General features: G+C 44.2%; 1 protein-coding gene across 4 annotated transcripts in view; it reads left to right on the forward strand.

Moving 5' to 3' along the window:
- Nucleotides 1-23,610, forward strand: part of trio (trio Rho guanine nucleotide exchange factor) — a 294,295-nt gene that overhangs the window by 108,432 nt on the left and 162,253 nt on the right. For all 4 annotated transcript variants that reach the window (XM_084590873.1, XM_084590874.1, XM_084590876.1 and 1 more), the window contains exons 24-33: nt 1,708-1,830; nt 6,974-7,156; nt 7,323-7,438; nt 7,514-7,690; nt 7,948-8,017; nt 8,096-8,185; nt 12,814-12,951; nt 13,031-13,108; nt 19,164-19,346; nt 19,427-19,540. In XM_084590873.1, the coding sequence (XP_084446999.1) occupies nt 1,708-1,830; nt 6,974-7,156; nt 7,323-7,438; nt 7,514-7,690; nt 7,948-8,017; nt 8,096-8,185; nt 12,814-12,951; nt 13,031-13,108; nt 19,164-19,346; nt 19,427-19,540 (1,272 nt within the window). The remainder of the gene's footprint in view (nt 1-1,707; nt 1,831-6,973; nt 7,157-7,322; nt 7,439-7,513; nt 7,691-7,947; nt 8,018-8,095; nt 8,186-12,813; nt 12,952-13,030; nt 13,109-19,163; nt 19,347-19,426; nt 19,541-23,610) is intronic.

Here is a 23,610-nt window from a genome sequence, read left to right on the forward strand (position 1 = left end):
CTGAATACTTCCTCTAAACAAGCTGTGAATAGTACTGGGGAGATTGTGTCTCCTTGCCTAACACCTTTCTTTATGGGAATTTTGTTGCTCCCTTTATGTAGAACTATGGTTGCTGTGCAGCCACTATATATATCTTCCAGCACTTTCACGTACGGCTCGTCTACCCCCTGATTTCGCAATGCCTGCATCACCGCCGAGGTTTCAACTGAGTCAAATGCTTTTTCGTAATCAATGAATGCTATGTATAAGGGCTGGTTATATTCCGAGCATTTTTTTCTATCAGAAGAAAATGGGGGGAATTAAAATTGAGGAAAATGGCAGAAGCTAAATATTTTACACTTAACTTTTCTGATCTTGTTATAGCTTTTGTCTCAAGAGCAATAATATTTGATCTACGTGCGAATGAGCAGTAATCTGCATGCATATGTCTTGACATCAATTATGTGAGCATTGTGCATGGGAATCTCAGTAGTTGCTGTCAGTGTTGTACAGTCGAACCCGGATATATAGAAATCGGCTTGAGACGCCGCTTGTGATCGTGAAAAATGATACTGTATTTGTCGCATAATCAACCCAGTCGCTTACTGAATCCACCCCCTTTTTTTACCCCCGAGAATAGAAAAAAAAAAAAAAAAAAATGTTCGGAGGCGCGTCCTTCCGTTTCGACCATCGCATCCATAGCTCATTTATCGACAGCACGCCAAGATGCTACGCAGCGATAGCGTCACGGCGTGTTTATCTTTTGTCTATACTTTTGATAGATCCTGTGGTGGCAGGGAGGGAACTTGGCAGAGTGCCTAGTTTGATTTATCATACCGCGCTTGGGGTGGGCGTAGTCGTCCACTGCCACAAAATCATTGGAAGCATGATAGCTGCAAATGTCGTTTGAACAATGCTAAAACTCGGTGTCATGATCGCAGCTGACCGCGTGCTTTCGTTGATTCATAGACTTAAGAATGGACGACTCTCGCAAAAAAAAAAAAAAAAAAGAAAATGCCGCTTTTGCGTTTGCAGTCGCCGTAGCTTACGCGCGCAGGGCGTTCACAACGCACACTGGAGAAAGCGTCTGCCACGGGCTGCTGAGCTGTCTTGTCCGCGCATGCGTAGTGTGTGCTGCTGCGAACGAAGACCGGGAAAAAGAGTGGAAGGGGGGAGATAAAGCTCAGCAGAAGACTGGGCACACCCTCACGCTTCGCTCTATCGCGTTTTTCCTCTCTCTCGAACACCACGGCTGCACTGGTTTCCTCTCGTTCCTTCACGCACTTGGCTTGCAAACGTCACGTGCTGGCGCCTTTGGGGAAAGGGCTCGGCGCTGCCCTAGACCAGCCGCCGCCGAATGGGGCCCTCTCATTCCTTCTGCGCATGGCTTGAAAGCGTCACGAGGCAAACGGCTGAGGGTGATGCGATCGTCTTCGGGGAAGGCGCAACCTCCAATGCGTAGTGCGGAGTTCGATATATCGAACAACCGGTGAAATTGAGTTCGATATATGACGCAGCTTTCCTATACCTTTACATGGGATTTTCAAAGGGGATATTTCGTGACTTCGATATAACCAAAATTTGAAATATCCGGGTTCGATATAGCCGGGTTTGACTGTACTGCCGGACAGATCTTGAGAGAAGAAAATAATGCCGCATACTGATATAACAATGCAATGATGCCGACTTAAGTTACTACACCTGATGAAGACATTGTTTCTTTTTTAGGCTTTAGGATGGATAAAAGACACAGGGGAACACTACCTTACCAGTCACAACAGTCTTGGTGAAAGTCGGGAGGAAACAGAGAGGTTGCTCAAAGAACACAACGAATTCAAGGGAAATGCTAAGGTATGTATTCTGACTTTATTCTGTATTGAAGTGAACATACCGCATATGTGTTTTTTATTTGTTGTTAGGGCATCAAAAGAGAACAGCAACGTTTTACAGTAAAACCCACTGATACATTTTCCATGGTACCATAAAAAAAGAACGTAAGAATCGGGAAGTAAGACAAATTTGAAAAGGACAGTAGTGGGCAACTGAACACATGTTTATTAAAGGGGGGCCGGGACGTTCGCCAGACCACTAATTCCAGCCGGCCTCTAGGTTCTTTACACCTTCCCGATGCCCCAAACCCCAATCATAACGGTGAAATCGTAGCACCTAATATTTTATCTGCTTCAATAATCGCTGTTTTGGACCCGATGTGAGCGACACATGACGGTGAAGTTCGTTAACAGATATGACGTTTCCTTCTTGCTGGGGCGCTGTTTCGCTGATTGGTTAAGTATGCACTTTAGATATTACAATCGAATGTTCTTCAATTTACTACACAGAAAACAAATAAAAGGTGTTCTAGTTCTGCGTCTGTTCATTGAAGTGCTTATAAACATAGACACTGTAAACTCTGGTAAATGCAGTGTTGTCAATAAGTGCGGTGGAGCGTCTGCTTGCTATGATGACGGTGATGATGGCTTTGCCCTTTGTAGCGGGTCACCACTGCCTTCTGGCGCGGCGGTGCCAAAAATAAAAAAATAAAGAACAGAGAAAAAAAGGAAGAAAGAGCGTCCGCCAATATGCTGTCTAGGCTTACGGTCACAAGCACAAAGGCCACACAGCAGTCGCCAACCACCGCCGAGGTCACTGGGCTCCCCGTTGCCACCAGAATTTGAGGTGCCGCTTTGTGGTCTCCCCTCCTGCAGGCTCCTCAAATCCCGAGGCAGCTGACGACGTTCGGATCTCGGAGGCCAGCAAAATCGCTGGACAGTCCAAAATCGTGTGGCTGATCGTTTCTGCCAATGCTGCACAGGTGGCACAAGTTGTGTCGAGACGTCCACCCATTGCATCATCACAGTGATGCCATCATCATCATCATGAAGCACGCTCGTCACACCCGAGTCCGCAGCACTCCACAGTGGGCTTCCGCCAGCAGGCCACTGCCCAAGGAGTTGTTCATAGCCGTTCCGGCAGATGACCTCCTTGCTGGCCCTGTACAGGTCCAGGGCAGGCTTCGCCTTAGCTCCTGTACGCCATTCCTCCATCTCCGCCTTTCGCACTCGTTCTCAAACTTCCGCACAAGTAGTACTCAATCGAGTGATTCGTTGCAGCAGCAGCAATAGATGCCGACGAAGCACCAAAATGGCAACGCAGATAGGCCGACCGTCGGGTCCACCTCGTCTACACCCCCGCAAAGATGGTGTGGAGCAGTGTCTGGGGGGCTCAGCTAGCATTGGGCAGGGTCGTTACCCATTGGGGGCATTGGGTCATTACTATGGTAAAGACGCTGCCAAAAAGTTCGACTAGTTGGACAGGCAACCATGGTGGACAGCTTCCGATACATCAGCAGAAAGCCACGTTTCTCATAGGTTCCAGCCAAGTCGAGCGCTGGGTGAGCGAAATGGGCTCCCACACTGGCCTAGACGCGTTTTTTTTTCTTGTATTTAGAATTTTATAAACCGAATCACGCATGCTTCCGCGCACCGATTTTTAAAATTCTTTTTGAACTGACGTCGACACGGTGCGAAGAACCTAGAGGTTGGCTGGAATTAGCGACCTGACGAACATCACTGTGCCCCATTTTCTCACGCCCGGTGAGCACAACTCGCTTCTCAAGCACTTGTAGTGCCGTGTGGCTGTCACGATCATCGCGAAAATACCTCCTGAGAAGGTCTAAGGCTGCTACTGCCGATGTAAAGGTTGCAGCGGTTCATTCACTTCCTCTTCGTTATCACTGTTGTCTGCATCGAAACCTCGGCCACGATCTGGCCAATGGTCAAAACCTCAGAGATGGCAACGGCATCATCCACAAAAACATAATCGCTGTATGCAATCCCGTTCACGCCAACCGTTTCCATGGCTGCGTCGAGTTCTTCACAGTCCTTCATGGATCTGTTCTTTATGGTTTCAGATTCTGCTACACAATCTGCGTCGCTGAAACACTTTACAAAAGTTTTTGACTGTTGTGGCAGTTAGTGCTTCATGCTGCGGCCAAATAGTGCATGGCATCTAGGATAATAACGCCAGTCAGCTGCTGCCTACGGTCCACAGCAGCCAGGGACAGCTTCACGATGCATTTTCTGTAGAAATGCTTCACGTTCTTGATAATTCCAGCATCTGACAGTTGAAGGTAGCTTGTCGTATTGGCCCAAGGTACACCACTTTAACGTTCCGCAGCGACATGATGTCCTTGGGATGTGCAGAGCAGTTGTCTAAGAACAACTTTTCTGCCCTCACAGCCTATCTTCAAATTCATGTACAAAAGAAACTCTCCAAAAATTGCACACGTCATCCACGTCTTAATGTTATTTTTGTAGTGGCAGGGGAGGTAGAGAATATTTTTCAGGTAATGCGAGTTGCTAAACTTTTCGATGACCCATGGTTTCATCATCTCGGAGCCATGCGAATTGCAGTACAACAGCATTGTGAGACGTTCCTTGCTGCATTTTCCACCGTGGCAAGCCTCGTCTTTAAGGTTCAGTGTCTTCGATGGCTGTACTTTGAAAAAGAGAGTCGTTTCATCAGCATTGAAAATGTTCTTAGGTTCATAGCCATTGATAATTCGTGCGACAGACACTTTCCAGTTGCCTACGGTAGCAGTGTCCACGCTTACGCCCTCCCCATTCACGGTTTGGTAGGTTATGCCGTGTCTTCTCTTAAAACGGTCTATCCATTCGATCGACGCACTGCAATCGGCGATCCTAAGCTTGTCTGCTATCTCCAGTGCTTTTTTGCATTTGGCTTGCTTAACCATTTTTAGACAGCTTCATCGAGCTGCACGTGCCCCGCACCGCAGGCTTGCTTGCTTTTGATGTTGAAGGTTTGGGCATTTGCGTCGATGTCCCTTCTTTTCGAAACTATAGAGTTCAGCATGGATGGCGTTAGTCCAGTTATTTTGCGATACACTCCCGCTTACACATTGGGTTTGCATCCACAGTGCAGATAATGCTCGCTTCCCCTCCAGCGAAAGTGCTTAATGCTTCCTTGATGCCATTACACTACAACACGACGATACAACAAACTGGTTCCCGCGCACGTGCAGCGCGTACGCTGGAGAGGACGGGCAATGGAACGAGACAGCCTCTAGCCCACAGCAGTTCACTTGGCGTGGAACGGTTGGTACGACGCCAGGTGGGCAATTGAGCGCACTAGACGCGTGTGCACACGACCACGGCACACAGCGAATTCACTCTTTGCGTATTGAACAACGCGTGCACAGCAGGAAGACATGCAAAATGAGCAATGTTACAATACATGCCAAGACGAAGTTAGCTGCACTAGCACTGACTGCACAAGAAAATATGGTGGGTAAAGAAAAAAAATAAAAAGCGCAACCACTAAACCACCACTATGATAATAGGCGCAGCCTGCCTGAACGCCCTCTGCCTAACGCAGCAGCGCTAGACAAGTCAGGCCAAGCCAGTCCAAGGCAAGCCACCTTAAAAGTAGACATGGCTGGCTTGGGGTGCCATGTACGCGACGTTTCAATGCGGGAACGTGCTAGAGTTACGACATATCAGCGGGGTTTCGAATGCTTGGAACCCTATGGGAGCCATGCCGGGACTCTCTCACAACAACATAGCAGTCGGAATAACGCAGCACCCGGGAATGCAACAGCAGGGTTCTACTGTATTTTTAATGGTGTACATGCTTAGAGACAACTTAGTTCTTTGTAGAACATTAAATTTTTCAAGTCCTTGTTTATTTCCAATAAAGCAAACTCATGTACAGCAAACTCTACTTAAGATAAACTTAAGGGATTCTTTCACGCTATTAGAAGCAATATAATTTATGCATGTCAAGTTGGTCAAAATGTCTGTTACGTGGGAAGAAGGAATGAAATTACTTTGCAGTGTAAAGAGATTGACAAAGAAAACATTACCTAGATATAAAGTGAGCTAATGCATGAGGGTATGAAAAGCTCTCCTCACTCTAATTGAAAACAGCATTGGTCTAATTTAATTTACTATTTTTTTTTTTTTTTTTTTTTTTTTTTTCAGTGGCTTCAAAAGCACCAATGGTGTTAAACTGGCTAGTTGTGCAGCCTCTGAAAGCATATTACCATCTTTTTCTCTCATGTTGTTCTGCAGAGCTGCTGTTATTGAGTATATTTGAGCAGGTACATTTGCACATCTTTCCCTCTGCCACATGTGACGCGGACTTGGTGTTAATATTTGTGCATGTGAGATCTCTCTGCTGTGAAGAATACCCATGCTGTAACGACGTTGCTTTAGTTTAAAACTGGGTTTCCATCTAATTGTGCAAGCACAACATGGCCGTCAGGTGTACTCAGGACCTATATGTAGTTTAGTTACAGCATACTGCATGTGACAACTGCACAATGCAGATACTACCTGCATCACGTGTAGACCATTATGATAGAGCCCTGCCTTCCCTACACACATTTGCAAGGACATTTCTCCACACGTTGGTTCAAAGACGTGAGGAAGATCTCTTGTGGGGCACACTTTTGTGGCGTGAAAGCGTTCGTCAGCTTTTTTTTTTCCTTTGTTTAGGCTGCTTTGAGGGTGCCCATACCATTCTGCTCTTAACCTAAGGCACACCAAATAGCTCATCTTAAGGTGAATTTGTTTTTGCATTGAGCATATATTGGGAAACTAGCGACTCTTGTGGCACACAGACGCATCACGCATCAAAGACGAAGAAAATGAAGCACCACAGCTCCTTGTGCATAAGAGAGCTTTCTTAAGGCTTACCTGTACAGCGGCAGCTTGTTACCGCCTCCATTGTTGCTAGGGTTCCTTCCTACTTCAGTAGATGGGGCTTCTGGCTTCCTGCCTTGGCGTACCGTATAACTAACCAAATATTTTCATGTTGTTTTTCTGAATGGGAGTCTACTGTAATTTCTTAGAGCTGGTACATGCAATAAGGTACAGCATTTTGATATCACTCTTCAGCTGTAGTTAGCTTTATTGGTTATGCTGGAATGCCAAGCTTTCATTGTGGCTCAATTCTTTGGCGGGTTGGGATGCAGGAAACGCGAGAGAAGGTGCGCCTGCTGCTTCAGCTGGCCGATAGCCTCGTTGAACGTGGCCATGCTCATGCCAGCGCAATCAAGTGCTGGGTTGCTGCGGTGGACAAAGGCTACAAGGACTTCAGCCTTCGCATGGACCAGTATCGCAGCCAGTTGGAGCAGAAGCTGGGGATCCAGGTTGAGGTGTGTCCATGTTCTCCACTCTATTGAAAACAGTCTCGAGATTTGCACAGCGGTTTGTGGGGCACCTTTGTATCCACAGGACTTCAGGTCCACATTTTAATAGAGTTTGCTAAGAGAACTTCAAATAAATTTTAAATGCTTTTTATTGTCATTACGTTTTTCTTAGGAAACCAAGGAGCTTTCTCTGGACCGTAACAGTGATCCAAATTTAGAGAGCAAGGTCAAAGAGTCTGCAGTGAAAGAACTCAACGAAGAAAAGCGCAAGAGTGCACGAAGAAAAGAGTAAGCTTGAATGTTTTCTCTTTTTTTGTTTGTTTGGCTCAGAGTTGATTTTGTTTATCTTATCATTCTACACAGGTTTATTATGGCTGAGCTTCTGCAAACAGAACGGACTTATGTGAAGGACCTGGAGACATGCATTCATACCTACATGGCTGAATTGAGGAACCCAGAGGCCAACAGACCTCCTGGCATCGTTGGCAAAGAGCATGTTTTGTTTGGCAATATGGAGGAAATCTATGAATTTCATAACAGGTAAATGTCGAGCTCTTTGGTTAGGGTCTCTTGTTCTCATTCGGTCTACATATCACTTCTAGCTACATTTTAAATCATCCATGTTGAACATGCTAATTTAGAGGATGAAGCTGATTTTTGAAGCAGATATTGCTTTAAGTCGATTTCAGTCATATTTGTTTGGTTTGTTTCTGGGCTGATAGCATGCAAAGTGCATGCCAGTGGGCCTTGCCTCCAAAATCTGTCTTTTTGCACTTACCTTAATTTCACTTTTGCAGCATATTCTTGAAAGAGCTTGAAAAGTATGAAACAATGCCTGAAGATGTCGGTCACTGCTTTGTCACATGGGTAAGCTCTACTGCTGCATGCTTTACTGCTGTATTTATTAACTTCTAGAGTTTAACTTGCATACTTCTTTCTTCACAGGCACAAAAGTTTGAAATATATGTGAAATATTGTAAAAATAAACCAGAGTCAAATGCCTTGCTTATTCAGCATGCTGGAACCTTTTTTGAGGTAAGATCTGGGGCATTTCCACTATTTGCAATGTTTACTATTGCACAAATTGTGACGGCAGGAAATAACTGAGAGCTTATAAATAACTATTGTCAAAATTGAAAAATCGCTCTTAACTCTTTGAGGTCCATAACTTTTACACGCGTCGCGGCTGTTTCCGGTCCGTAACTATTTCGGCCGTTCTCAGCTCCGTGGAAGAAAACATTGACTGTGCGCTTCAGAAAATGTTTATCCGTGGATGCCCAAGACCCTTAATGATACTTTGGCAGCATGTGGAACCGCTCGAAGCATTCCCCTGGGTGCAGTATGGGTTTTTGACGGCACGTTTGACAAAAGAACACAGTTTTCTTCCTGCCTCCTTTGGTTTTCTGGTCACTGCAAGCCGCTCTGTTTTTGCTGCTTCATCCAGGCAGCTTGTAAATGAAGTGAGGCTTGCCATGCAGCCTTTCCCCGGCATCCATGCATGCTGATGGGCCCCGCTTTTTAGCTCGGGCCCTCACATTACCGACCAGCTGCTCAATGAGGTTCTGGCGGTATTGCCCTGTGTGAGCTTCTGGAGTCTCATCAAAATAAAACTTCTTACAATAGAAACTTCTAGAAGCCAGAAAAATAGCTTCCGCAACCACTTCATGCTCTTGCAGGCGAATGCATAGCTGTCACAATAGTGGTCAGTCCTGTCAACTGCACCCATGCTCTTCGTGTAGTCGCAGATGACCACAGGCTTCTGTATGATTACTTTCATTTCGCCTGCTTGCGTGAGCGTCTTTGCTTTCATTGACGCATTGTGGGCAGACCTAAGCATCGTTACTTGACGCTTGTCCCACCAGGCAAGCGCCATATATGCATCTCATTGCCTATAGGCTGCCACTTCGCCTTTCTTTAGTTTTTTCTTGAGCTGCAGTGTCATTTGCTTCCGGTTTGTCATTACCGTACTGGTTAGTAGCACTCGCTTTTGAAGCAATTCTTCTGCAGGTACTGGGAAATTGTAAAATCGGTCCGTGTAAATATGGTAGCCACTTCCCGGTGTAGCTTGGTGCAGTTTATCCAACTGGTGGAGAACAATTCTGTGTGTGAAAAGGAGCTCCGAATGGCAGAGACTGTCAGTTGTTGTTCTGCCGTAATAGGGCTCAAATGCTGAAATGCATCCAGTTTGGCATTCAGCCAGTGCATAGACGGGTGCGCCTCATTTCGTTGGTTTCTGAGGATTGTGGCATTTGAACAAAATTTGTTCTTTGAAACCGATGGTGCTTTCATCGATGCAAATTTTTGATCTGGCTTTGAAATGCTCCCTGCATTTAGCATCGATGTAGCGCACAACGTTCCTCACCTTGCTTCCATGAGTCGGTCTGTCTGATTAGGGATCCGGGCATGGCGAAACATTAAGCATCCAGAAGATCTGCAGAAACTGCTTCCGTTTGAAGATGTGCGGAAAGAAATTGGCAGTGGCTTAGCTCTACTATGCCTGGATATATGTAGCATAAAGCTACGGTTATGCTTGGTTGGGCTTGTTGAGGTTGTTTCGGCTACACGTTCCGGCTTGGCTCGATCACTCTTCTGCTGCTCGACGGCCAACTGCCAGGCGACAACCTCGGGATCAGAAAAATTTAAATTTTCTAGTCTTCTGCGCCATTTGGCAGCTGCTCGACTCTCCTTAGCTCCCTCCTTGCACATGCACAGTAGCGCGCGGCGCAACTGTCGTAATCACGGCTCCGGCTAAAGGTCGCACCTCGGAGAGGAGCACACGCCGGCAGCGGTGAGGAGCGCGCACCGGCTGTGTTGAGGATGTGATGCATCTGTGCCTCTTGTGATGTCACGCAGCTCTCGCGCATGCACATAACGGGCGGCACACACTCATGCGCAACTCTGCTTTGACCCGCGTAGTGAAGCTTTACGCTACAAAAAGGGCATCTTCTTGAGGAGTTCCTGGCTGAAGTAGTCGTTGATTTCTGGCTTGGGATTGAAAGCCATGTTGATTATGACACCTAAAAATGCTTTGAATTCCTCTAATGAGACATCTTCTCAGTCTTTCCAACTTGAGTTCTGTGGAAGTACTCTGGCAGATGAGATTTTTTCGCTAATGTAACGGTTCGTCTCGCGCACAGTATCATCAGTTTGTCAGTAAAAAAAGAACTGGAAGTAGTCCAGCTCACAGGTCAAGTTGCGCAAGCTTACTTGAAATCCTGCGTTCGACACTGAGAACGGAATAGATGAGAAATATGGGTAATCATTTGTGTGTGCTCTCAAGACTGGTGCACTCGGTTGTGTGTCCCCAGAACAGTCACCAGCGCAGTCGTTGCCGTCGGCACTGTCACAGCTTCACACTGTGGCATCACTTTCTTCATCATCTTATGGAGGAATGTAGTTCTCTTCTTCGCTGAAGTCATCATCACTCTCGTAGAAACCTCGGCTATTTTTGCTGTAGAAACCACTCGGCGAGAACGCGGTCATGCTGTGCTTCATGAGGCATGTAAACACAATGGAACGCTCAGACTCTCGCTGATTCCAAACCTTCAAAGCACATATCTGCTGCCCATCGTATACAAAAACACTAGCACAAAAAATAAAGAATCATTTACTCAATGTCTAAGAGATGGCATATGTTGCATAACAAATTAAAACTCGCGCAATTAAATCTTGGACAAGCTTGTCGGGCGGTGCCCAACACTGGACCGCTACGGACGCATTGGGTTGTCGGGCAGGGCCTGACTAAGGACCGCAAAGAGTTAAAACAGGTATGTCTGTAGCACCATATGGTGCATGAGTGTAGATAGTTGTACCAAAAGGTAGTCGCTTATACCTAGTTACTTACATGGCATATTAACACAGTAATAATTAATGCAAAATACAAAAGGATGATAAATAACTGAAAGTATTGCTCTAACTGCAACAGGCATGCAAAAATATTAGGTTATTTACGAATTGCATGAAGGCAGCTAGTCCTGGCTTGATAATAAAGCATGTTGAGAGTGACTTGTGCTGGTTGTGATCTGTAGTAATAGTTATATCCTCATCAGACCTGTGGTAAAGTTCGGATTGTGTGGATTAATTAAAATAATTTGTTTGGCCTAGGCAATCCTACAAATGCACACAAAACATATTAGAGCTGTAGGTCCAACAGTTATTCCAGTATCAGTTATTCTCCATGGTTACCCTCAGGGACAGTTGCTCTTTAAGCTGAGCTAACCAGGATGGCAAGCAAATCAGACGGAAGGGCGAGAGAGAATTGAACAATAACTCTGAACTGTGAACGGGTGTTGGTCCAGTTTTTAGGGGAGTCCCCCATGGTGGAGAATATTTGAAATACGGAAGTACTACTTACTCATCTTAGAGAATAATAACCAGCCAAGGGACGAGGACAAAGAAAGATGATGTACACACGGTAGCTGGACTAACAACTGTGCTTTATTGAAATAATAACATTTCCCAAGAAACCTTGCAAGGCATGCGTGTGTACATCGTCTTTCTTCGTCCTCGTTCCTTGGCTGGAGTTGAGTTTCCCCTTCAGGTCGCCAGGTGAAGAAACACTTGAAGATATCGATGTTGTTAATAAATTTAAGATGCAGACTCTCAACAATCACGTTACTTCATGGCACGACAGAAAGATTAACTATTTATTTACACATAAATAAAACAAGAAGACACAAGCAAGGAGAAAACTATATACATGACTGACCCGTTGGTCGGACGAAATCAGCCCCGGTTTAATCCAGAGCGCTTACTTTTAAGTCGTCTGTCTCCGCCCTTGGCGGGGACAGCAACCAATAACCAATAAGGCAACTTTTCTCACCAATCAAAGACTGATATTAACGGAACGGATATTAACTAACAACACTTGGGAAAGGAGAGGTCCCACGCAAACATATGAATGGTACTGACGTCACCACATTCCGAACCTCTGCTTTCCCTTGTTTTCTTTCGCACACCTGCATGCGGGTGTGCGATCATGAACAACAGCTGAAGTTCTTTATAAAAAAAAACGAAGCTGTCACTGAGGGGCCAAATTGCGCACTGGTCAGGCACCCCACACCTGCTACCCCACAAAGGCAGTATGCACATGAGCAGAGGGAAAGAGGAGAATGCATACAAAAGAAAACCTCCACTGGTTCCGGATATGAAATTCAACACTGAACACTGCACAAAGGGAAGGAGGGCTCTGTGCTGGCAACAATAGAGCGGCCAAAGTATCTACTGCAATGAACCGAATGGCGCGAAAGTTCACCGAACTTAGCAGCTGGTTATTATTCTCTAAGACTATGCACCAACTGACCCAGATTTCAACCCTCCTTCAATACTTACTCATGCTGATTAGTAATGAGCTAATGAGTAATAACTCTCATATTTCAAAACTTCTTCACCCTGGGAGATTCCCCTAACATTGGACCAGCTTGCAAGGCTGTTCAGATCGTCTTTTCTATCGCAGTTCACAAAAAACCAACTTTGTACGGGCACACTGTGTACTGTCTCACTTCTGGTTATACTCATAGACAGCATAAAGTACCTGTTATTAAAAATTTCTGCAAAATATGAGTGTATTGTAATATACGCAGGGTCTGACAAGGATATGTATGTAGTTCATAGTGAACCTTTGATTTCTTGCATTCATGTATTTCTTTGTATACTGATTTCAGGAGATGCAACACAAGCATGGTGTTCCTCACCCTATCCCGGCATATTTGATTAAACCAGTGCAGCGGATAACGAAGTATCAGCTGCTGCTAAAAGATCTACTAGCATGTTGTGAAGATGGTGTACAGGGTGAAATCCGGGTTAGTGGTTGTTGGTCAGCATTGCTTGGTTGTTTGTACGGTGTCAGTTCTAACCTGGCACCTTTTGTTGACATTACAGGATGGGCTTGAGGTCATGCTTAATGTACCAAAGAAGGCAAATGATGCTATGCATTTGAGCCTTTTGGATGGCTGTGATGTAAGTTGGATTTATTTTTCATGTGGTATAGATCAATATACAAGCATGTTGTAAGGAAGATTGTGATAAGCACCAAGGTAGAAAGGCACATGCACAAAGCAGTTGCAGTTCTTGCACTGTAAATTGCTAATCTCATTTTACAGTAAGAATGGGATCGGTTTTGACTCTGCATTAGTATAAACTGCATGAAATGACCTGTTAAGTGATTGTGCATATCACAAGCTTCTATCTAAGGATCACCAGCTGGAGCCTTTGTGGCTGTTGACTTTGTAGAACACTATTATGCATAGAATAATTTTTTTTTTGACCAGTGTACAGTCTTGTTTCTTCATGTAGATTACAACTTGCAGTTGCCTTTAAAGTTTAATGATTATTATCAATCTTCATTATAATTTGTAGTGAGTGCAACACATTTTAGCCCAAAGTAAAAAGGTAAAAAAATGCCAGATGAAACTGCCTGGTATACTTTAATAACATTTTCTTGATTCTTTTGAATTGGTGGAATCAAAGTAGTACTTGGCAGAAGAAAATCTAAAAGTGTTATCACTAGGCTTACCGTAGTTGACTAGGTTTTTCTTGAAATCTGTGTAGCCTCTACTACAGATTTACAGTACGTAGTACAGTACAGTAGTTACTATAAAATACGAACCAAGCTCCCACCTGAAATTATTGGGGATAGGTGGTTGTGAGATCCAGGTGCAAAAATCCAGATCAGACACATGGTACAATAGGCCCATGCTTGGTTGGTCAATTGATTATTAACTTTGTTCCTTCTTTCAACCTTCCTTAGTTTTTTCTAAAGGATTTCATTGTGCATTCACTGTATCTTTCTCTCCATTTGCAATAAGCATCTAGGGGATACCGGACAGTATGTGTGTGATGTGTCTGTGCCATGTTTTTCAACTTCTCCCGAACATAGGACGTAATCACATTGCATGCTTATTAGAATGCAAGTGCTTGGTATTTTGCACTAAGTTTAGGCTGAATTGCTAAACATTAATTGCTGAGTATGCGATTGTCCGTGGCCATGGAAATATTTCTTTATTTATTGCAATACCCACAGCGCCACAAGCGGCATTACGGGAAACAAAACATCGTTTATATCACAAACATTCCGAAAATGTAAAAAACAAAAAAAAAAAAAAAAACAATGAAAAAATGATGCAAATGCGGCAAGCCGTACATCTCATGATTAGAATATATAAAGAGCAGCAGCAAAAGATTCGCAGGAGATAATTTACACTACTTCTTCAGGTCGCCTGTTCCAGTCTCTGTTCGGTCTTAGAAAAAAAACAAAAATGTGTGGGCATCACATTTACAGTTAATCTCATTGACCTTAAATGGATGATAAAGCCATAATGAAACATAGTCTGTAGTGTGAATAAACAAGTCACGGTTAATGTCATTCTTCCTGTGATAACCACACTGGAAAAATTTTAGGTGCAACGAATATCGGCGTTTTTCTAGAGAGGGGTATCCCAAAGAGTCTTTTGCACCTGTAACTCTGAGGTGTCTGTGTAATTATTAAAGAGGTATCATACTCCAAGATTTGGTACCCTTTCCAGGCTTTCTGTATCTCACTCGTCTTCTCTTCATGTAAAAATAATTGTGAACAATGTGGTTTCATCATTTTGTTCAAGATATTTTGACTGACTGCTTATTCTCTATTATTTTTGCCATGTCTTGGTTTTGGTGACCTGTTATGTCCTGGGTAGCTAACTGTGGAGTTACAAGCTTGTCATCAACGTCTCTGTGTTCACACATGGCACTCAGTGATGTTTCCGTTATATGTTGATTTATCATTGTCCATCTAGGGGTCGTAGTGGTCTTTGAAATCCTTGAAAACCCTTGATTTCTGAAATGCTAGTTTCAATACTTAAAAACTCTTGAAATTTAAATATTCCTGGAAAGTTCTTGAATTTGTACATTCAGCTTGGCTAAGCGGAGTTTACCGAACATCTGGCCATTTTCAACGTCTAAAGTTCGAATACAAGTCAATCCAATGCTATACGTGTGTCGTAGCTTTGGTTGACCGCTGCAGTCTGCTCTCTAGCTCTTGCCATGCCCTGACTGTGCTTTGGTCAGCGTGTTTCACGGGTTGACAAGAAGCCTTGAGTTTTCTGCTATGCCGGGAAAGTGCAATTTTCTGCGATCCTGGCTGGGGACCATGACATTTACAAGCAGTGGATAACTCCGGACCTTGCCGACTCTCACCGTACCAAATGTAGGCTATGCGCTAAAAACTTTGATGCATCGTTTATGGGTGATTCAGCTCTCAAAAGCCTCATGAAAAGCGCAGCGCAACTCGATCAGAAACTACGCAGCAGCCACTGTTAGTGAACGACAGGAAAGCGCCACTCCTTTAACATCATCGGGTGTGTGCGATGCTTGGAGAGTGAATGAATTTGTGACGGATGCAGAGATACTGTGGACATAGAAAGTGGCATTTTCCCAATATTCATACAATTCGTCATTACATACAAAGGAACTGTTTCAGAAAATGTTCCCTGACAGTGAGATAGCGAAAGCTTCTCCTGCAGCAAAAAGGAATGCGCGTACGTCATGTGCCACGGAGTGCGGCCGTACTTTCTCTGGTGTTTACAGCGCGAAATAGAGCAATGCGGCTGTTACGCCATCTTCTTCGATGAGTCATTAAATGACTACTTGCTAAGAAATCAGACAGATATTCGTGCCCAGTATTGGGACGCGGTTCAGAGCATGTGAGTACAAGGTAACTGCACATCCGTCTTCCTAGGACACAGCACTGGAGAAGACATTCAGGAAAAGGTTTTGGGGGCCCTTGAATGTTTGCCACTTGCAAAAATGATTCACTTCTTTATGGATGGGCCAAATATTAATTTGAAGTGCTTAAAAACTTGCAAAGTCACCTGCTGAACAACTACAAGTTGAGTGTCTGGAATTGAGAACCTGTGGTCTTCAGACAGTGCATAACGCCTACAAGGCAGGTGTTTCTGCCAGCAAATGGTGCCTAGATACCCTCCTTTGCATGGTACACTAGCATGGAGAGATGACTTTGCATCTGTTACTGTCCAGGCAACATACCTTCTTAGTTTAGTCTCTCACCGTTGGGTTGAGAATGTACCCATCATTGAAAGGGCCATTCTTCTGTGGCCTCACATGCAGAAGTATGTACAGTCTGCCAGAATGAAGCAAGTCAGTTTTTCGAAGTGTTTGGCATTCCAACATGTGTCTGGTGCCTGCCATGATCCACTGACACTAGCTAAGCTTCAGTTTGCTTTTGGAATTGCGATGGTATTCAAGCCTTTTTTGACTGAATACCAAACTGAAAAGCCACTGATGTTATTTTTAGCGAAGAACCTTGGGAAAATCTCCTGAGAAAACTAATGTTGATGTTTCTGAAGTGTTCTGGGCTATCTGCGTCTGCTGGAATTGTGAGCCTCCTGAAGATTGACATTGACAACCCAAATAACCATGCCCAGCTTGAAAAAGTGGACATTGGTCATGCAGCAGAGCAAGTCGTGAAAGCTGCCAAGTCAAGTGCAAAGGATGTGTTCACATTTAAAATGGAGTGCAAAGAGTTTGTGGTTAGTGCAGCGAAGAAGGTCTTAGATAAGAGCCCATTAAGATACCCCTTTGTCAGGGCCCTCTCTTCTCTTGATCCGAGTAAGATGTGTTCAAAGCCTGATGAGTGCTTCACAGGCTTTAGGAAAATTTTGGATGCTCTCATTGGAGCAAACCGGTGTTGAAATAACACCAGCGAGATTCAGTGTTCGCCGAGTACACAGAGCTGCTCAAGACGAAAGACACAGCCTTCAATTGTTTGAGAGGCATTCGAGCAGTTTAGATGCATTTTTTTGCAATCTTTTAAGTGCTGTGCTTCATACTCAAACCTCTGGAGTGTCATTAAAGTTCTCCTTATTTTAAGCCATGAGCAAGCGACTGTTGAAAGGGGATTTAGCGTTAATCGTCAAATCTCTGTTGGAAACATGAAAGAAATTTCTCATGTGTCGCAGAGAATTGTCTGTAATGCTATAAAGAAGGCTGGTGGCATCCTTAAAATTGCAATCACAATTTAGCTGCGGACATTGGTTTCAGCTGCATGGAGCCGGTACGAAGCGTACCTGCAAGAACAGAAGAAGCAGGAAGCTCAGCGACTTAGGCATTCATAGAGAGTCATTAATAAAGAGGATATTGACTGCAACAGACGCAAGAAAAAAAAAACTACAAAAAACAATTCCAGTCCTGATGGCAGCTGCAGACAGTTATTATAGTTACTATATATAGTGAAATCAAGCAGTCTTAGAAAAACTGCGAAAGAAAAGATGCAGGAAGTCCGAGTAGTTGATTGTGCTATTGCAGAAAAGCTTCAATCGCTTTCTTGAGTAACTGTCTTGTGTGGGTTTCAAGGCAGTGTGTATGTAAATTACAAGTGTTTCGAGTCATTGCATGCTTTTTTTTTTCTTGACAATAAAATAACTGATTTTATCGCTGAAGAAAGTGATTTTCTGTTCAAGCTACTAAAAATGTAGCTTGCGGTCCTCGAAATTACTGTCAGGGCCTTGAAAGTCCTTGAAAACCCTTGAATTTTTTCCTTCAATACTGCTACGAACCCTGTTCATCATAGCTGAATACTACTGCATGATATGGTAGGTTTGTAAGGTGATTTTCATACAAAAGCAGCCTATGTTACTTTACTTGGTAGGTTTGTAAAGTGATTTTCATACAAAAGCAGCCTATGTTACTTTACTTTTGAGCATGCTTATTTGCCTGCAGTGTTTAAGACTGCAATACAAGGAGTAAAACGGGACATTGCTGTGATGTAGTGTAGGTACCATATTTCCCGGTTTATAAGACGCACCCCTCATATTTAGAGGCTTTCAACAAAAAAATTGGTATATAAGACGCACCTAAATTTATTCAGGGTAAGGCAGTATTCAGGGTAAGGCTCGCCCCAAGCGCGGCATGATAAATCGAACCAGGCTTGTGCAATCAAGCCATCACGGGCAGTTTGCCAAATTCGTTCCCCGCCACCAGCAGGAGCTATCAAAAGATAACGCCGCGACGTTATCGCTGCGCAGCATCTTGGCACGCTGCCAAGAAATTAGCTATGGATGAGACCGAAACGGAGTGAGACATGCAAGCGATAACGCTGGCGATTTCTGCCGCGGCGACACCGAAACCTTGTTTTGAGCTGCCGCGGTGGCTGTACAGCAGAGGGACGCAGTTCCAACAAGTTGGAATTTTTTTGCTCTGTCGCTGCCGCTCGTCGTTGAGATCGCTTAATCGCTTGCATGTGAGCGAGCTGGCCTTAACGCTTTTTTTCCCCAAATTCTCGAGTGTAAAAGTGGAGGGTGGGTTCATTATGCCAGTGAGTTGATTACGTGACAAATACAGTATCGTTTTTTCGCATCGTAAGTGCCGTCCCAAGCCAATTTCTGTATATCGAATTATCGATATATCGAACTATTTCGCGATCCCCTTCAAGTTCGATATATCTGGGTTCGACTGTAACCTGAGTTATTTCTCTGACACACTCTGCACGCTTCCTATCTCCTAACGTTACACCTACCATTTTTCGTTCCATGGCCCTCTGTGTTGTCCTCAACTTAAGTAGAACCCTTTTTTGTTGACCTCCATGTTTCAACCCCATAGTTCAGTACCAGTAGGATGCAACTGTTATACACTTTCCTCCTGAGTTATACCGGTAAGCTGCTTGTCATAATGCCTTTAAGGTATATGACAAGACTTTAAGCCTTATGTGCTTTTAAGGGTTTAATAAATGAGATGAAATATAGAAGTAGCCACAAGGGTGCCCATATCATAAAAATTACATTTTATCAATTTACAAACCAGTCAGTTGTTTGATTATTATGGGTGTAGGTTTTTTTGTTTTGTTTTTTTGTACAGTATCTATAACTCTCTTTGACAGCATTGTGCTACCTTGCTTACAAATGCGGTGTTACTCTGTTGGTGAGCATGTTCCACAAGTGCTGATTTGAGTAATGTGGCACTGTTGAGTTGTACTGTCCAGCAAGTGCTTTATTATGGTGTGGTTCCATTTCACCATTCACAGGTTTCTCTTGACCAATTAGGTGAAGTTGTGTTGCAAGATTCCTTTCAAGTTTTTGACTCCAGAGCACTTATTCGTAAAGGTCGGGAACGCCATATCTTCCTATTTGAACTGTATTTGCTCTTCAGCAAAGAGATGAAAGATTCCAATGGCAAAGTCAAATATGTCTACAAGCAGAAACTTATGGTGAGAGTTCATTTTTCTTTGTTTCCCAGTGCTTGGCTTTACCAGCATTTGTTAGCAGTTTGAATGTTGCTTGTTTGCAGACATCTGAAGTTGGCATAACTGAGCACATTGAAGGGGATGAGTGCAAGTTTGCCGTGTGGACAGCTGTTTGGACAGAGCATGGGCCCACATCTGAGAACAAGATAATTTTGAAGGTGAGCAAGCTATTTTTGCCTTGTGTGCTAATAATAGCACAGTGCTGCTACTATGGTTCCTCCATGCTTTAACTCACACCAGCATCAAAGTCACTAGCGTTCTCTTTGTTAGTACTATTTAACATTATTGCTCTTATCTGCCACTTTAGCGCTCACTGCAGGGGCACCTTTCATTCATTCTTACCTTGAAGGCCCCATTAAGACATCCGAAGTGGGCATGAAATATGGCTGTAAGGGTTAGAAGTAGGGGTGTGCCAATACAGTCAAATCTTGATATAACAAATCACGCGGGACCACCAAAAATCATTCCTTATGTTGAAATATCGCTGTAATGAAAAACATGCGGTTATAAGCTAGTGGTCAAGCCAAGGTATGAATAATATGACTTACCTTGGCAGTAAACGGGTGTGCAGACGAGCAAAATCTTAATTAAGTTGCGCTCACTTTAAAGGGAAGCTGAAGCGGTTTTCAAATTGCATAAAATTTGTTGGTTGGAATGAAGGGATTTCGTTGATCATGTGTGTCAATTTTTTCTGAATTTTGTTGATAAGAAAAGCCGAAATTTCTTGTTAAAAAGGGCCGTGGTCACGCCCTTGTCACTGCCGGCAACGGCGGGGGCAGGGCGCCGAAACTGGGGAACAGGCGGATGTGATGTCATTCTCCATCCTGCACTTTAGTGATTGACGGATCAGTGCAATCTGCTGCTGGTGCCGCTTGTTTTCTTCAGTTCAGTTGTACTGTTCTGAAGGTTCCACGTGTTCAAATATTCCATAACGTTAATCAGCAGATGTGCAGCTGTTGTGAAGTGGCACGCTACACGCTTCTCGACGCTCTCCGACTAGTGATCCTCTTTTGCTCATTTGTCAAATGAGCATCGTTCTATGTTCAAAAAATATTTTTTTCGTGTCATCAGAAAGCATTCTTATGAGTGCGTGAGGCGACCAGTGGCATCAGCACGGCGTTTCATTGTGCAAACATTGGTAGTTCGGGCGACATGGTGCTTTATATCTCCCAGAGGATAAGAAACTTTCAGCGTAATGGGTCTCTGTCATGAAAAAAAAATTTTTCATGCCTTTGGAATCGACTGTTTTGTGCTGATGATTTTCGTGCCGATGACGATCATCGAATCTTGACAGCGATTGCGGCCTCTTGGGGTTTCAATTAAATCAGTGCAACTGAAGCTCGGTGCCATTCTGCCATGGTTCCCGCATCTAATTGGGTCAATACCTCTGTTGCACGGCTGGCTTCACCAGCGTTATGCTTAGCCAAGGATACCGAACTTTCAACGCGATTCGCAGCTCGCTTGTTACATAGCTCGCTTCTGTTGCCGACTACGTCAGCAATTACCAATTGGGTTAAGCAAATGAAATGCATGATCGACAGAACGAAGCTGCATTTGCAATAGTCATTTATAACGCAGTGTCTGCAATGCAGCACGCTCAAGCATCGTCCGAAGGCAGCACTGCCTCCATATGCCGTGCCTGTCGCGCCTTCCCCAAGCCGTCCGTGAATCTTTTGCGCTAGCGTCAAGAAAGCGTCTCAAATTTATCGTTGTCTTAAATAATAAGCCCAGGGATAACGGAATGTCAAAAATGAACCCTTATTGAGGATCGCTGACCTGTACCGAGATGCTGGTAGGAATCTATACATGCAAGTTTCTCTTCACAGCAATGTAGCGGAAGAAGTTGCCAGTGCCGTCGCTTCTCATCCGATCTTATTGTATACATAGCTCCGCTGCTAAGGTGGCGCCGTATTATGTAATTACATAATGATATCTTCATTTCATTGTGAGATGAAGTGATTTGCAGTAGACAATTCTATGAGTAGCCCGTTTACCACAGCGCTGCTCAATCCCCAAGCATTGTCTGCTGTGGCGCCGATGCCGAATAGTATAGGCTTAGGACGACGAGGAAGTTCACTCGGCCAGAGCGCCCGTCCGCTGTGCCCGCTGCCGGCACCGTTCCGGTAAGCTCGCTTCATCTGGCGCTGCAGGTGCTGCGAATGTGTCTGATTTCATGAGGTGGCTGAAGCTGGACTAATTTCAGCATTGCGTTGAACAGCGCACCATGCATACTGAGTTGTAAAGACTGGACAGGCTGCAACTGCAGTTGCGCGTGCTTTTGTCGTTGTGCTATTGTACGATACTCGAAGGTTGTATAAGCGCGCTGTGGACTAGGATAGCACCCTATACAAGGACTATTCTATTTGTTGCTACTGAAACATGATTTAGTGTGTAAAGGGTAGCTGTTAAAATGGTCCAGCTCGTGCGCTTTTCGCACTCTGTTGCCGATTTCCGACTCGTGTAAATGGGCTGACTTCACTTTCGTCGGCGGCGTCTTTTGTAGCGCCGTTTTTTGTTACTGTAGGTTGCTCAAATGCGTACGGTAAGTGTCCAAGATATTTTACATTGTTCGAGGAATCAACAACATTTTAAATCCAGCTGTCAAGTCACCTGAAGCAACTTGCACACAGCAACACCGCCGGCGTCGGCCTAGCATGCCGAACATGATGTGATGATGGGCCCGGCAAATTACAGATAACAGCGGCGTTTGCTTGGAGGGCGGACTCGCAGGTGCTCATTTTTCTTTAAAAACTACTGTTTGCATTCGTTTCTGCCATTTTTAAGCATGATTTTTTTGTTCAGCAGACAAAAAGCTGTGGACAAGCGTCAGGCCGTGAAGTCAGTGGAGATGCGGCGGCGCTGGTGACAGCAGTGACTTTCATGGTGTAGGCAAAAGCCCGAATTGTCTGCATTGGATGCGCGGCGCTTGCTGCGTTTTTGGGCATACATAATTCCCGATATTTCTGCAAGCTGTGGTGCAGTTGATTGCGCCACAAGACACAAAATCAAAATGGCACTTGTTTTAACATGTTTTTTCAGTCGGATAAAGATGAGAGCGAAGGGCAGCGGCGTTGAGTGCGACAAGTAGACTTCGGTGATGGATTACCTTTGCGGCTAACGTGCGTTGCACTTCTGCACTGCAACTAGATGAGTTCGTTTGCAACCCTTAATTGTCGTGATTACTTTTTGGCGGCACGACGAAGAGTGCAATAACAATAAACGCCTGCAGCTCGTGCCCGTTTTGATATACTATCAAGTCATAAGGAGTTTAGACGCAATATTTCGTGTGCGTATGATCCCGCAGGGAAGCTGCACTAGTTCCATTCACCTGCAGTATTGCCCGTGCATGTATTCACACAGAAAAAGACACAAAAGCTGCTGCGAAAGTAATTTCAATTACCTTGAGCGGTCACTCCAGCGCGATATTGCCGACATAACAGGCCCGCGGACTTAATTATAAAGCAGCTCTTCTTTGTTTTTACTTTCGCGAGTTTAAAGTGACTCTTTATCACCGGTTCTATAGTAACATCGTTATGATCCGGGCAGTCCCGCAGTGTTATTTCTCATAGTCTTAAATTTTCTTCTTGAAGGTCATTAAGATCCTGACGAACGTACAAATTAAATATCCACGTACGACCTAGCTCTTGTCGAGGAGGATATTAAAGTATATATGGTACATGGAGGTTAATGTCCCAAAGTGGAATCGGTTATGAAGGGTGTAAAATAAGCATAATAGATGACGTGTATTCGAATAAATTTTCAAGTGTATTCAAAAACATCAGCAGATCGCGCAAATTTCGCTGCAAGCAATCGGGGCGAACGTTAATTTGCATCTGCACTCATGCGTCTCTCCTAGAGAGCAAAGAGAAAAAAAAAAGAGCATTAATTCTCACAGGCCTTTATGTATATATTAACCTGTGAATGACCTTGGCTACGTATGTAACATGAGACAGACGTCAAACGTCTTATCGAGCAGGTGAAAACAAGTTGGCAGCGCACTATGTGAGCATATGTTACAATAACTAAAAGATTGAGTTCTTATTAAATATGAAATTCTATTACTTAAGTTGGCGGTAAAGTGAGTTAGAAATGTAATTTCTAGTTCGCTATATATAGTTGCCGGTAATGTTCCTTAAGTGCTTGAAGCAGCTAGAAAGGCGCTCAGTCAAAAGAGTCGGCATTTGAAAACACACTTCCAGTCATTCACATCGTTGTCCTCCTTGCATGC

This window comes from Amblyomma maculatum, chromosome 1, assembly GCF_055883805.1.
Source record: "Amblyomma maculatum isolate TAMU_Amacu chromosome 1, ASM5588380v1, whole genome shotgun sequence".
Classification (NCBI taxonomy): domain Eukaryota; kingdom Metazoa; phylum Arthropoda; class Arachnida; order Ixodida; family Ixodidae; genus Amblyomma; species Amblyomma maculatum.